Here is a 16,072-nt window from a genome sequence, read left to right as displayed (position 1 = left end):
TAATAACTTTTACTTCACTGAACATAGACAAATTCTGAAACCCTCAGAACTGGCTAAAAAGTAAAAAAGTATTTCCACCCCTTGTGTGCCATTACAAATTTTTAGTCTTGACGTGGTCTTTACACACGAGCAATATGATCAGATGAAAAAACTGGAAGAATAAAGGGCTCAAGGCAAACCATTGAGACAATTTACTGACATTCTGAATGTTATTTATGTACATTAACAGAATCAAAAACATGTAAAAGAGTTAAATATGAATATACACATTGCACAGTGTATAGTGCAAATAGCAGTACAACACTGATATGACAATCATGTCATAAAGGGTCACAATAATTGGCCATCAAAAAACAAAAGTAAAACTTTTTTTTTTTATAAAAAACTAAACAAAATTCAACATATTAGTAAAAGATTCTCCTCAACCCATTCCCTTTAAAAGCCAGAACTCTTATAACTCTTATCATATTACAAATGATAAATTAGTGTAAAAGGAGACATGGAAAACCAGAATTTTATTTAAAAACATATTCCAATGAATGAACAACAGGTAAGATTGCATCTGTATTCCAGACTGAAGTGGCAAAAAAAAAATGCTTGGAAAAGATGAACATTACAACAATGTAAAAAAAAAAAAAAAAAGAGAAAGCAATGCACTCCAGACGTCAGCATTCCTGCAGTGAGGTCAATAAGAGTAAGGTATTTTACCGTCTAGATGCCAACAGCAGTACTTACTGCGTATGTCTTTATACACGATACAGACAAAAGTTTGTGGACACCTGACCATGTCATTCCATATTTAGACCTTTTGCTGTTTTAACAACCTCCACTTACCGCAGGTGTGTTAAGAAAGTCAGCTACTGATGTAGGTGGGGTGAGGAGGCCTGGGGTGCAGTCAGAGTATAGCAGGTCACTTAAGATCTTCCACTCCAACCCATGTAAACCAGATATATTAATGGAGCTGGCTTTGTGCACAGGTGCATTGTCATGTTGGAACAGGTTTGGGTCTCAGAGTTCAAACGAAGGAAAAAAACTTCACGCTCCCGCATCCAAAGACGTCCTGTACAACTGTGTGCCTCCAGCTTTGTGGGGGAAGAACCACATATGGCTGGAAAAGTCCTAAGGTGTCCTAATACTGTACTTTGTTCCCCACATTATGTATCTTCACAATATAATCATGTGTAAAATTAGTTTTGTGTGGAAAATAAAAAATACAATTGTAACGAGGTGGAATTAAAATCAAGATCAGACAAAATCTCTCCAAAAAAAACAAAAACTATATATAAAGGCAAACTCTAAAGCTCTCTAAGGCTCTGAGGTGATTTTTTTTTTAAAGTATGAAACAAACGTTAATGTTGAAAACTATTATCCTCTGACATTCCTGTAAATCAACGGTTATTACGGTTAATGAAAATTTGATTAGAAAAAGAAAACTGCTGAATACCTGGAAATGAAAGCTGCTTTTGACAAGATCATGGCATTTGGACACACACACACACACACACACACACACACACACACACACACACACACACACACACACACACACACACACAGACAAACACACTAAATAAAGTGAATTGTGCAAACAGTTTAACAGTGTGTGTGTGCGGGTCTTTAAAACAAAGCCAGAAGCATGCCGACGTTGATAGGCAGGTTGAGTTGCTCCTCTGTGTAATGCATCGACTTGACTGCCTCAGGTGGGGAGAGAAGGAAAGCTACAGGACCTACACGCTGTTCCACACATGATGCACAGAGAACACCGCCTTCCTCTGCAGTGTCCATCTAAAAAACACACACACGGATTATCACAACTGTATGTGTAACAATGAAACCCGGTACACTGCGTTGGGAACGTGCGAGACGTACGTATGTGACGGGAAGTTTGTGCATGCCGAGTGGCGTCTCCGCAGTGATGAGGTTGGGACACTCTCTGGTGCTGCATCGGCGATGCTGATCCTTATCTAAAAGCGTACTGCTTAGTTCAAACCTGAGAAAGTATTCCTACCGACAGACACAAGCAAAAATACATATATTTTAATAAAAAAATACACACTATGCTTTCATTTTGTGTGGTTATTTATATATTTATATGAAGTGTCTGCTTGGCAACAGTCAAAAGTCAAAGTTTTAGATGTCAAAGGCTTCTGAACGTTCTCTGTAACAACTCGCATATTTTCAGTCTTAGTAGCTTGAAGAGAAAACGTGAATGATGTTTATAGCAGCTGTTCAGATCACCTGTAATGCAAGTGATAACATTGCACAGCGTTAAATAGAACTATAAACAGAGGAGTGTTTTTTATTAACTAAATAGATCAATAGTTTCGAAAACCTTTTGAAAATTCAGCACTTAACATGCATTGTATAAATAACTGAGGAAACTTCTATAAGGGTGGCGTGATTGATGGAGCGGACATTCACATGCATTTCCTCCGACGATTATTAAATCCAAATGACAAAAATAACATTTTGCATTTCATGTGCTACATTAGATCCCCTGTATATGGTGACAATCGAGCTCTTCGCTGTCGTTCTGGGTGAGCTCAAGGACAAAACGCTCACCCCTGCTAGTGTGAGGATGTTGCGGAGACTCTTGGTGATGTACAGCGTTCTCTTGGCTCGTGTCACGGCCACGTACAGCAGGTTCCACTCATCCGCTAAAGCTTTTCTTATACCTATAGAAGAGAGTTGGTTTACTACAAATATCTGTTTATGATCTCTTTATCAAATGCACGATGTTGGAAACAGATATAGACTCCTATACACATTTTGGAGGCAGCTATATATTCCTATAGATGTGTTAGAGACAGATATAAACTTATATAGACATGTTGGAGGCAGATATAGGCTCATATAGACACAACAAAGGCCGCTATAGACTCTTATAGGTGTGTTAGAGCCAGCTACAGACTCATATAGACATGTTGGATTCAGCTATAGACTCATAGATGTGCTGTAGGCAGCTATAGACATGTTAGAGTCAGCTATAGACTCATATAGACGTGCTGGAGCCAGCTATAGACTCCTATAGATGTGTTAGAGTCAGCTATAGACTCCTATAGACATGTTGGATTCAGCTATAGACTTATATGGGCATGTTGGAGGCAGCTATAGACTCCTATACTGTTTCTTCTGATGTCCTGCATTATTCCTTTTATACCACAGCAATAAGTTTCTGCTTATTTCCCTCTCTTGGATTGAATAAGACATTACATATGCCATAAGACTATATAACCAATCAGGCTTGATAATTAATAGGGCTGAGGTAATAGACTAATTTGACATGCAATTTAGTCTAACACGCACACATACATGCACACACACTATGAACCTGGGCTGATGTTCATCCTCTGCAGGTTGTGTCTGGAGCAGGGCACTTTAATGAAGTCATCCATCACCACCACTGTATCAAACTCCAGCCCCTTGGATTTATGCACTGTGCCCAGGATAAAATCTACAAAACCAAGACGAGATAAACACACGTGCCAGATCGACGCTTTTCATGATAACCGAACGCGTGTCTGACCTGCGCAGTCCGGCTTGCTCTGAGCACAGCTGTAGATCCGATCCACCAGCAGTGGAATGCGATTGATGAATTTCTCCACCATGGACAGTTTAGCCTCCAGCTCACGGTCTTCCGTGTGTATAGCGTACCTCTTCAGGCCTGCGTAACCGCCCAGCTTCTCCCTACAGAAGCTCCGGATAAACGGGTCCATAATCCTCAGGTTTTCTGTAGATCAAGAGCAACATCTAGATGCAATACATACTCACAGATCTGAAATACCAAGCATACCTTCATCCCACAACATCTTGTATTCTTTTCTGTTATTCTATCCGGTTCTAGTTCTCTCTGATGACGTGTTAAGCCATTGAAGACTGTTCAAATAATGTACAGCTGTTTTACAGCAAGTGATGTACACTATATTGCCAAAAGTATTGGGTCACCTGGTTATTAATATGATGTGATTTTTGAGCATTGCATTCCACATTTAGTCCCAATTTGCTCTTATAATCTCCTCCACTCTTCTGGGAAGATGTTCCACTAGATTTTGGAGTGTGCTCATAGATTTTTGTGTTTATCAGCCACAAGGTTTTTTACAAAAGGCAAGTACTGATGTAGGTGAGGAGACCTGGGGTGCAGTCAGCGTTCCAATTCATCACAAAGGTGTTCAGTAGGGATGAGGTCAGAGCTCTATAGAAGGCCACTAAAGAGCTTCCTCTCCAAAGCATGTAAACCAGAACTTCAAGGAGCTCACTTTGTGCACATTGGCATCGCCATGCTGGAACAGGTTTGGGTTTCCAAGTTCAAGCGAATGCTAAATTTTATTATAAAATGTCCTGTACAAATGAGGTCCTCCAGCTTTTGTGGTAACAGTTTAGAAAAGAACCACATATAGCAGGAACGGTCAGGTGACCCAATACTTTTGGCAATATAGTGTATATCAAAGAAAAATCAGCTAATCGAAAAGTGTCATATCATAATACAAAACAAATGATATGTTGTAATAAAACCCTTTCCTATCTTCAGTTGTGCATCTCCTCTTTTCAAAGGACTAAAACGTTCAATAATCGACCTCAGCATAAATAATGGAAACAACACATTGATGTGTCATGTTTACATTACACTGTCATGAGTTTGTTTCCCCCCACAGTAATTTTAGGAGCATCACGTATTCCTGACCTAATATCATTTATTTATTTTGCAAACCTACTGTACATGAGCTAGAACTTACCGTTCCTACGTTTTACCTCCGGCTGCATTAGTATCCAGATATCCAGGATTTGCTTCAACCCAAAATTTTCAACACCCTAAAAAGGACATAGGAGAATAAAAAAATAATAATAATAATAAAATAACACTTTATCTAATGGTTCATTCAGAAATCTGGAAAGAATACAGGTTGATGAACTCACGCCGACGATGTGGATCTTGCAGTTAGGGTTGACGTCTGTGAGCCGCACCACTTCACAAAACACGGTTAAGTTACAGCGACACAATATGGCAACCTTTCCACCGACCTGTGTCTGAGCCAGTCTTACGGTGTCCAGTGTCTCCTTGTCCTCTCCCCGTACAGTGCCTGAAGAAACACTGTGAAATTAAAGCACTTGGATCTCAGTGGTAGACAGAAAATGTAATTCGTTACTGTACTTAAGTAGTTTTTTTAACGTATCTGTAGTTTACTGAAGTATTTCCATTTGGGGAGACTTTTACTTTAAATTCACTACAATTCAAAGTCAAATATCTTCCCTTTTACTTGACTACATTTTGTGAAATCAGTCGTTGCTTTTTATTTATGAGGATGAAAACTGGTCAATCACCAATCCGGCAGCGATCCACCAATCAGGGTCGAGCACGCGCTTGGTTTTAAACTTGTATTGATTGGTGCTTGGTGGTTTCTACTGATCACCAACATATAGTTCAGCATCAATTCAACAGCAAGCAGAGCATTTAGAGAGGAATAAATGAGGGAAAAATTCCCAGATTGCATATTTCACCTGCTGCATCTCTACTTTTACTCAACTACATAATTTGTGTACTTCATCCACCACTGTTGGATATTAATGTAGACGTTTTGTTGAACCTACCATCCTGGTGTCCACCGACCAAAATCTTTTTCACCTTTTTGCAGACGTGTAGGACTGTTGCGCTGACGTAGGCGATCTCAGAGCCGAATCTAAAGCTCTACAGGAAAGAAAACAAATGGCATGATCTCATCATTATTCCTGCAACAAGAGAATTTATGCGCAATGCCGAAGCTCAGAGTGAGTGATAATTTCTGTGTACCTGCGTTAGGTAGTAAAGATGTGTGTGCGGAACAGCATGTAACGCATTAACGGCTCCTCTAAAGGTGTATATCTGCTGATGGGGATCTCCAACCAGAATTTTTCCACAGGCCTGGGAAAGCATGATGTCCATGATGACTAAAGTACAGCAGAGAACATAGAGATAATGGTGAAGACTCGAGCAAACACACTGCAGCTTTCTAAATACACAAAGCATAAAAAGCAGACGGCACCTGGAGTGCAATCCTGAGCTTCGTCTATAAAAATCGCATCGTAGATTTCAAGTTCAGGCTTCTGCAGTTGCCATAGTTTGAGGTAACCTGTATAAAAAAAAAAAGGTAGATCATAACATCAAAACATCAAATGTTAACCCTGGCACACTAAAGCATTTATTCTTCAATATTAAGTGAGGAATGTATTAAATCTACCATCATGGGTTATGTAGTGCGCCGTTTGTTTCGTGGGTTTCATCTCAGTCATTTTCTTCCAGATGTTTTGTGCATCATTTGCAAACATCTGGCAAGAGACACAAACAATTAAGATGTCAAAAGTTGCATGTTATGGAAAAATTCATGGTTATAGAGTGTATAGGGTGAGAACATCTCAAAAACTTCAACGATGCTGAATTGTTGAACATGAAAAAAACCAATATAGACTGTGCCCCGATTTCAGGATTGAACCTTGAGCTGTGAGGCATTAACGCTCCCCAATGCCACTCATGTCCAAGAATTCAGAAGGATATACATCTAAGTCTCTAAGAATGAATAATTTGGATGTCCACACATGTATTACTACCTTCCTTTTGGATTCGGATGGGCACTCTTCACGCCCGTTGGTATTCTTATAGCGGTCTGGGACGTGTTGTGGCCCAATGCTCTCATCTGTGGACGAGCAGAAGTTGCTGATGGTTTGCGTTACCACTTTGGCGTTGACGAAGCCGCCTTGGCCCTTGGGAAGCACCCAGGCCACCGTGAAAGGCTTCAGGTTATTGCAAAGCTTACCCAGACTTCTGTACCTGGAGAAATAATTTTTTTTGCAAACTTTGAACAACCGCTCTCTAAACTTTATATGAGCGTGTATTTCCACTCAAAACACTGACCTGTGTCCAATAGCTTTATAGGCCATCGAGTGGATGGTCCTGCACTCCACGTTAGAAGGAAAACTGCGCTTGGCCTGCACGATCACTGACTTGTTGAAGGAAATGTACAGGAAGCGCAGATGTGGTCTTTGTTGAGCGTACTTCACCAGAGTCGTTGTCTTTCCAGTACCTGAGACATCCAACTACATCAGCAAGCAGAACTAGCTTTTTGATGTTTATGTATCCATGAGATAATCACACACACACACAAAAAAAACCTTCCAACATTATAAACACAATAATCATGTCAGAATGACCGGTATTCACACGACCTGTGTGGAGTAACTGGTAATTACGGGTACAAATATAGTTTCAATTCAACGTCTCTTACCAGCAAAAGCCATGATTTTGACAACGTGGTCTCTCTGGATGTCGTGATTGAGGATCTGATGTTGTTCGTGAGTGACGTGTATCTGCTTTTCTCTGCACACAGAGACAGCGAGGTGTAACGAAGTTAAAGGCACATATAAAATGTTAATAAAAATATAGCAGACTCTCAAACGGGCCTTTACCTGCCTTCACCATCACTCTGAGGTGGGGGTGCGTTCTCCATTAGATGCAACACATAAAAGATATTGTAGTGCCATCTGAGTGAGGGACAAGACACAATGAAAACTATCCTTAAATACACACCAAAACGAGTCTAGAAAGCTTTCACCCCAAACTAAAAGCAGAAAAGTATTTATCACACCACCATGTCTTTGACTATTTTACTTGGCCTTATCTGTTTTTACCTGTTAGTGATGGTAATGTTAGTGTCCCTCATGGCGAGCAGGAGTGCAGCCACTGCCCATAGGAACTCCGAGATCCAGTCTGGAGTCAGTAAACAGCCAGAGGTTTGTAAACAAGCCACCAGGTCCTGAACATCCTTCACCCTATCTGCAAGGATCAGCATCAGGGTCATGACAGACCAAGGGTTTGGGTCCTACAACACATGATGATGGTTCATTTACAGTCATAATATCTAACAGTTTATATAATATATGGACTAAAGTATTGGGACACCTGACCTTTCATGTCATATGTGGTTCTTCTCCAAACTGTTACCACAAAGCTGGAGGCACAGAATTGTGCAGGATCTCTTTGGATGATGTTTAATAAAATTTTGCGTTCCCTTGAACTTAAAAACCCAAATCAGTTCCAGCATGTGCACAAATTGAGCTCCATGAAGATATGCTTTACATGGTTTGAAAAGGAAGATCTTGAATGGGCTACTATAGAGCTCTGATCTCAACCCTACTGAACACCTTTGGGATGAATTAGAACGCTGACTGCACCCCAGGCCTGTTCACCTCAACATCCTTGTGGCTGATGAACACAAATTTTCACAAGCACACTCCACAATCTACTTAAACATCTCAGAAGATTGGAGGAAATTATATTGAGCAAATTGAGACTGAACGTGTAAAGTAATGCTTTAAAATCACATACTATACTCATGACCAGGTGTCCGCAAACCTTTGCAGATAGCGTATCATAGCAGTGCTCAATTCTTGAATGCGATTGTTCAAAAATGTTTGACTAAAGTTGTTTAAAACTTGACACTAGTCCAAGTCTCTAATTCTAATACACTAACGAAACTATATGAGCATAAGTATTGGGACACCGGACACGTTTTTTTTTCTCAAACTGATACTAAAAATGTTCCCTTCACTTGAAATAGGAGACCCAAACCTGTCCCAACATAACAATGCCCCTTTAGTGGCCTGCTATAGAGCTCTAACCTCAACCCTACTGAACACCTTTGGGATGAATGTGAATGCTGACTGCACCCAAGGCCTCCTCACCTCACCTACATCAGTACCTGACTTTATTAACACTCTTGTAGGTGAGTGAGCACAAATCTCCACTTGCACACTACAAAATCTAGTGGATTTCCTAGTCCTCCCAGAGGAGTGGAAGGAATTAACAGCAAATGGTCATACCGATCTAATGGTCAGGTGTCCACAACCTTTTATCCATATAGTATCTTATACACAGATTTTTTTTTAAAAGTATGACGTGCTTTAATAAATATAAAATTGCAAAGAATTTGCTGTGGTTTAAGAGAAACATTAAAAATTTATAATAAATCAAATGTAAAAAATCAACAAGATGAAGAGATTAATGCTGAATTTTGAGAAATGCATAGAATTAATATTTTTCTGCAATACTATTTTACTCTCAATGTGCTCTCCAAGAAGAAGAAAAAAAAAACCTCTGCTACATACCCCATTAATTGTCTCCATGTCTGGCAGCCGGTGCTTGATGCAGGCCTCTGCCTGGGCGTAGAGCCGATGGCCTTTCAGACACCGTATAACATCTGCCATATTCACCCGTCTGCTGTGCTTAAACTGCGACATGTACCTGCAACAACAGCAGGCTGGTAAATATATATATTTATATAGGCTGCATATTATATATGCAGGGTGTTAGTAAAGTCAGGAACTGATGTAGGTGAGGTGAGGAGGCCAGGGTGCAGTCAGCGTTCACATTCATCACAAAGGTTTTTAGTAGGGATGAGATCAGAGCTCTATAGCAGGCCACTCAAGATCTTCCTCTCCAAAACATGTAAACCAGATCTTCAAGGAGCTCACTTTGTGCACAGGGGCATCGCCATGCTGGAACAGTTTCGGGTTTCCAAGTTCAAGCGAATGCAAAATGTTATTATCAAATTTACAATTGAGTGCCTCCAGCTTTTGTGGTAACAGTTTAGAAAAGAACCACATATAGCAGGAAAGGTCAGGTGACCCAGTACTTTTGGCAATATAGTGTAGAGCTCATAGTAGGCTACTCAAGATCTTCCACTCCAACCCATGTTATCCAGATCTGGTTTTGTGCACAAGGGCATTGTCAGGATGGAACAGGTTTGAGTCTTGTAGTTCAAGTGAAAGGAAAATGTCATGCTCCCACATCCAGACATATAGTGTTCCATATAGTGTATTCACTATCAGCACAATATCAGTATATGAGTCTGGAGAGGAATGAACTGAATAATAATCATTCGGTATAATGCCCAGAAAATAAGGATTAACACACTGTTTAAACAGTTAAATAAAATATTCAGTGTCACATATAAACAAAGAGCAGTCTTAAAGAAAGTGGATTCCAGTGGATTAGAAAAGCACCACAGCGTTTCTTTGGAAGGCCTCTTATGCACTTAACTGCCACACTTCACTTTTAAGAACTTGTTGAAAGACTAAGCAAGAAACAAAGAAACTGAGTGTGGACTGCGTGATTATGATCGAGCAGAAAAAAGGGGAAAGGTTAGGAGAAGGTCTTAGGAGAAGGTATGAGGAGAAGGTAAACTTGAATTCCTATATGCTAGTATGATAGAGGGGAGGCAACATGATTGACAGACATTCTTAGATGTTAAATGCACAAGCAGGTACTAAAGCCAAAGAGGACGTCTTACATAATCATTTTTTAAGTACATTTTTATTAAGCTCATTATTAAGCCTGTATTGATGACATTTTTTTACACTGGTCAGGCATAACTTTTCGACCACCTGCGTAATACGGGTCACCTTTCACTCGTAAAACAGTCCTGAACCAATGAGCATTAACAGCATCAGCTTCTTTAGCAATCTGATCTACAGGAGCTCATCTGTTAGATCAGACCACATGGACTAGCCTTCACTCCCCACGTGCATCAATGAGCCTCGGCCGCCCATCACCCTGACAAGAGCTGCAGTTTTGGAGATGCTCTGACCCACTCGTCTAGACGTCACAATTTGTCAAAGTCATGCAAATACTTACGTTTGCTCATTTTTCCTGCTTCTAACACGTCAACTTTGAGGACAAAATGTTCACATGCTGCCGAATAAATCCCACCCACTAAAAGGTACCATGATGAAGAGATAATCAGTGTAATTCACTTCACCGCTCATAATGTTATAATGTCATAATATTATGCCTGATCTGTGTATTTATTTATTTATTTATTTTAATGGAGAGCAAAAAGGTATGTGGAAAATCTGACAAAATCACGCACCATAAAGTGGTCTCCTGCTCCTACACAGAAGATAAATAACCTACCTGGTTATTTAGCGAACACATGATTAACCCTGTGATGGTCCAAATGATTTTTTTCTCTCACTCCTGCTTTTCAAGGCAGCTGAACTCTCAGGAGAACCGTTAGAGAAGTTAGAGAGAACTTACCTCACCATGTTTAGCACACAAAGCTCATTCGTCTTAACGATGCCGTTGCCTTCAAGGAGAGCATTCAGCTCCATCAATGCCATCTCCTCCTGCTTCTCGTATCTGTAGTAAAACTTCTTCCAGGGTAGAAACTAGAGCAGAAAAACCCTTAATTTAATTCTTCACCAAAAAAGTAGAACATTTAGGAGAATAGATAAAGGAAAGACACCTGGGGATCCATCACAATGTCTCTCCAGTGGCGACACACCAGACTGACATGGCGGTAAAGATCATCCGCCGGGAGCCGAGCAAAAATAATGCTTAGGAGCTCTTCGGGCAAGTCCTGAATGTGTCCCTGGGGCTCCAACAACGCCCGGTTGATTCCCAGCAAGCCGTAATGAGCGTCAGGGAGACTTTGTACATCATACTCATCGTCGTCTTCAACTTCCTCCTTTTTAACACTTCCGACTAGAAAACTGGAGACAGGTGGAGGAGATGCCCAACTGCTGCATCCCGCTCTTGTCCACTCCTGCTCGTTGTCCTTAGTCTTTACCGAACTCGAGCCCATCTCAAACTCCTCATCGTCCTCAAACATCTGTTCAGTAATTCCTTCCATGAAATCCATCGCCACTTCCACCTTTTCCTCCTCTTTCATGATCATCGGAAAGTCCGGGGCAGGCGCCGTCCTCACTGCTTTGCCTTTTTGCGGGCTGCTGCTGAGGACTCCAGTGGATGCAAAAAATCCTGTAATTGATGCCTGCTTTCGGCTATTGGACACTTTAAAATAAACAAATAAATAAATAAATAAAGTACATGTACGTTCCTAATTAAAGATAAGATCAATACGAAGATCATATTTATACACATTCAGACAGATCACATCCAGTGAATTAAATATAAAACACACTTCTAAATGGGGGGGGGGTTTACTAGGTGTTTTTACAATCACCACAATATACTGGGTCACTTTAATCTGTACTTCTGACAATTACCTTGTCGTCTTCTTTTATTTGGGCTCCTGGGCAGAAGTCCTTTGTTGGGGTTGTTATTGTGGAGGCTGACGGTAAAAGGCTGTGTAACTGCCTGGCTGCCGCTGGTCAATCCACTGCACTCTGCTGCACTCAGGTGCCTTCGCTTGGCCTTTCCTACATCAGCACAGAAACATCATCATCATCATCATCAGAGTGAGACGGCGGGGGGTTAAACACCTGCAGCAGTGGTGCAGTTCAACAGGAGTGTTTTATTCCCCATACTCCTCCCCGAGCCCTGCACATGGACCACAGATACTATTAATGCTTTTTAACCGTTTAGGGTTACATTCTTCTAATTATGGTACAGTACAGTATGCTAGAGACCCACTAGCAATGTGACTGAAGCATGACATTAACACACATGTCCCACTACTGCCTGTTTACTCTCAATGTTTACTGTTAGTTACTACTAGCACCACCATAAACAATTAAAAAAACTAATAAAACCTTTTGAGGATGTCTCCATAGCCGAAGAAATCTCGAGTAAATATAACTTATGAATATTATCCGTAAAACGCTGTCATTTTATGTCCCTCTGTTGCTTTTTGTTGATTTTTTTCTCATTTACATTCAAAACCTAGCTAGCAAAACAACTCTCCACCGACCGGAAGAGTGCAAACTTCCGGGATCGATCATTTCCGCTTTATAATAAAAGCCTTTATTTTGCCCACACTATTACATACAACGATTAAATTCTGTTTGGATTCATGCAAGTTTTATTTTGACGCAAAACATTTAACATTTGAATTAAATTCCATGTGTGTATTGTTTTAAGGCATCTTCGTGACTCTGGACAGCTGAAAATGAAAGCACTATATGGCACGAGTTAGGGGAGGTTTAGGCGAAAAGTCCATTGGATTGTCGTGCTACTCGTCTAGGGATGTGCGATACCACTTATTTTCTTTTCGATCCGATACAAAGCAATTTTAAGAGCAGAGGCGTTTTTGATACCTATATTTTTAAAAGCTGCCAATAAATGACAACTGACTGGCCGTGTCTTATATTGCAATTCTTCAAAATAAAAAAATAATCATTCTTTTAAGAACATTATGATTAACAGGGTGTTGACATGTTTGAACGATGAACAGAGACACGGCAGATGTCCTGTTGTTCCTGTTCATGTGAACAAAATAACAAAATAAATCCCAGGGAGAATTAATATTTTTTAATGTGAGATTCAATCCATTCGATAGAACACCAGCACCAAAAGTATGGATATTTTAAGATCGCTCCAGATGTTCCTATCCTTAACTTCCTCTTATCATTTTCCGTATCATAATGTCACGATATTTCCTTTTCCAGAGTTCTGGGTATAATGGCTATACATATATGACACTATTACTTATTGTGCATTTTGTTTGTCTTTTAAGAGCCACTATCCAAATTTGTGTGTGTTTGTGTGTATAACACACACATACCCTATATTGCCTGTGCAATAAGTACAGTTGCTAATAAATATACCACAGTCAAATGTTAGTGGTATTATAATAAAGTGGAAGCATTTGGGAACGACAGCAACTCAGCCGCCGAAGTGTTTGGCCACGTAAAATCACAGATCGGATGCCGAGACACAGTGAACAGAGGTCACCGACTTTCTACAGAGTCAATAGCTACAGACATCCAAACTTCATGTGGACTTTAGATTAGCTGAAGAGCAGTGCGTTGAGAGCTTCATAGAATGGACTTTCATGGTCGAGCAGCTGCATCCAAGCCTTACATCACCAAGTGCAATGCAAAGCATCGGATGCAGTGGTGTAAAGCACACCACCACTGGACTCTGGAGCAGTGAAGATGTGTTCTCTGAAATGACAAATCACGATTCACTGTCTGGTAATCTGATGGACAAGTCTTGGTTTTGGCAGTTGCCAGGAGAGCGGTACTCCTCTGACTGCATTGTGTAAAGTGTAAAGTTTGGTGGAGGGGGATCATGGTGTGGGGCTGTTTTTCAGAAGATGGGCTCGGCCCCTTAGTTCCATTGAAAGGAACTCTTAATGCTCCAGCATACCAAGACATTTTGGACAATTTCATGCTCCCACCTTTGTGGGAACAGGTCAGGGACGTCCTGATAAAATACCTTTGGGATGAATTAGAGTGAAGACTACGATCCAGGCCTTCTCGTCTAGCATCAGTGTCTGACCTCACCAATGCGCCTCTGGAAGAATAGTCACATTTCCCATTAACACAATCCTTAAACCTTGTGGAAAGCCTTCCCAGAAGAGTTATAGCTGTTATAGCTGCAAAGGGTGGACCAACATCATATTAAACCGTATGGATTAGGAATTGAATGTTACTCAAGTTCATTTGCATATGAAGGCAGACAAGCAAATATTTTTAGCAATATAGTGTATGTATGTATGTATGTATGTATGTATGTATGTATGGATGGATGAATGGATGTTTTTTGATTCCTGTTACTGGATAGTTACACCACACAACCCTGTTGTTGGTTATTTTCCTATGACATAATTTCTGTTTATTTACATAGCCAATTGTTTTGTTTTGGAAATGAATGAACAGAGTAATCATTGGCATAAGCATCCAAAACAGGATTAACTTACTCAGAAAAGTACAATCTCTGATAATGCTGCTTAAATAAAGAGGCCTATCGAATTAGCCAAATGTTCTCGATTGTACCATGGCTAATGAATCAGACAAAGCCATTTACAGGTCATGAGCAGCAAAGGTAAAAAAAATAATACATCTAAATAACAATAATGAAGCCTTTTGTTTAACAATAGGTCTTCTGCATTTCTTTAAATGTACAAAGTGTAGTGGTTAATAGTTACTACATTGACTACAGGAGTATGTGTGTATTTCCATTGATGATGTTCATAATTCACTTCCTACAGCAGCAGTACAGTAATAAATTGCCAACACATGATGCTAAACATTAGCAAATGGTAGCAAATGGTTGTGTGCTTTCCTTTTCTTACACAAGAACACAACTGAGTTTTTTCACTGTTCTTATTTTTGTTAATACTTACAACACAAACATAAATCATAGAGTGAACAACATTTTTGCGGCTTAATGAGGTAGGGTCAAAAAAGAAAATGGGCCGAATTACTACCGGGAAGAGCTTTTTACAACTGCAATGAACAGAAAAGCATCTTAGCAAGAACAAAGCATTAAACCTTAAGGCGTATGGGTTACAAGAGCACAAGACCACATCATGATCCACTGCTATCAGCCAAGAACTGAAATCTAAGACAATCATCGCTGCACCCTCACAGTTTTACCTAAAATGGACAGTTGAAGATCAGGGCATTTATTTTTCCAGTTTTCATTTATCCAGTTCGATTGATTGCTCAGGATAGTGTCAGATTCCTGTTCTTGTGGTATTTTGCTGTTGTAGCTGAACCACCTCAAGGGTTAAAAAGTCCTATGCATTCCGAGAGACTTCTTGTTAGTACAGACTCGACTGATCAATCTCAGTAATTATTTAAATTCACCATGGAGACCCTCTCCTAACAGGATGTTTTTTGTTTTATGCACCATTCTGTATGAACACTAGAGAGTGCTGTGTGTAAAAAGACCAGGAGATTAACTGTTTCTGTAATGCTCAAACCAGCCCAGCTAAAGCTAACAACCATGCTACAGTTAAAGTCAAAGGTTGGCCATGGTTGGCTCATTAGATATCTGCATAAGCATATCTACAGGGCTTTCTAATAAAGTGTACACAAAATCTGACCTTAAGAGTAAATCTTGTTTTGTCTTTGTTGCTCATTTTAACAACAGAAGCAGTTTTGAAGGTGAAACATTGAGAATTTTATTTCTTGGCTTTTTTTTATTCATGAGCAGGGATTTAGTTACTTTTTCATGTGGTGTGTGTGAATGGAATCTTCCATCTAATCCTCAACCTGTTTTACCCATTCACAATTTTACCCCAGAAAAGGCCACTCGTGTATTAATAACATCCTACATTGTCAGTTTTTTCCATTCGCTAAACTGGAAGGTGATTGTGTGAAGGTGTGTCCATGTGAAGCTGCACGTATGCATCCC

General features: G+C 40.1%; 1 protein-coding gene across 1 annotated transcript; it reads right to left on the bottom strand.

The window, feature by feature from the left end:
• Nucleotides 1-488: 488 nt before the first annotated feature.
• Nucleotides 489-12,691, bottom strand: fbxo18 (F-box DNA helicase 1). Its single transcript, XM_046874004.1, has 21 exons — nt 12,520-12,691; nt 12,034-12,186; nt 11,271-11,818; nt 11,063-11,193; nt 9,133-9,268; nt 7,657-7,847; nt 7,435-7,509; nt 7,254-7,345; nt 6,884-7,052; nt 6,580-6,799; nt 6,213-6,300; nt 6,018-6,104; nt 5,786-5,922; nt 5,587-5,683; nt 4,915-5,078; nt 4,734-4,809; nt 3,527-3,730; nt 3,332-3,454; nt 2,563-2,675; nt 1,870-2,004; nt 489-1,785 (listed from the first exon to the last, which is right to left on the bottom strand). The coding sequence occupies exons 1-21, from the start codon at nt 12,536-12,538 to the stop codon at nt 1,618-1,620; spliced, it is 3,126 nt and encodes a 1,041-aa protein (XP_046729960.1). The 5' UTR covers nt 12,539-12,691; the 3' UTR covers nt 489-1,617.
• Nucleotides 12,692-16,072: the final 3,381 nt, after the last annotated feature.

This window comes from Silurus meridionalis, chromosome 18, assembly GCF_014805685.1.
Source record: "Silurus meridionalis isolate SWU-2019-XX chromosome 18, ASM1480568v1, whole genome shotgun sequence".
NCBI classification, from domain to species: Eukaryota; Metazoa; Chordata; class Actinopteri; order Siluriformes; family Siluridae; genus Silurus; species Silurus meridionalis.
The sequence above is the reverse complement of the archived record's forward strand: the minus strand, read 5'-3'. Positions and strand labels throughout refer to the sequence as shown.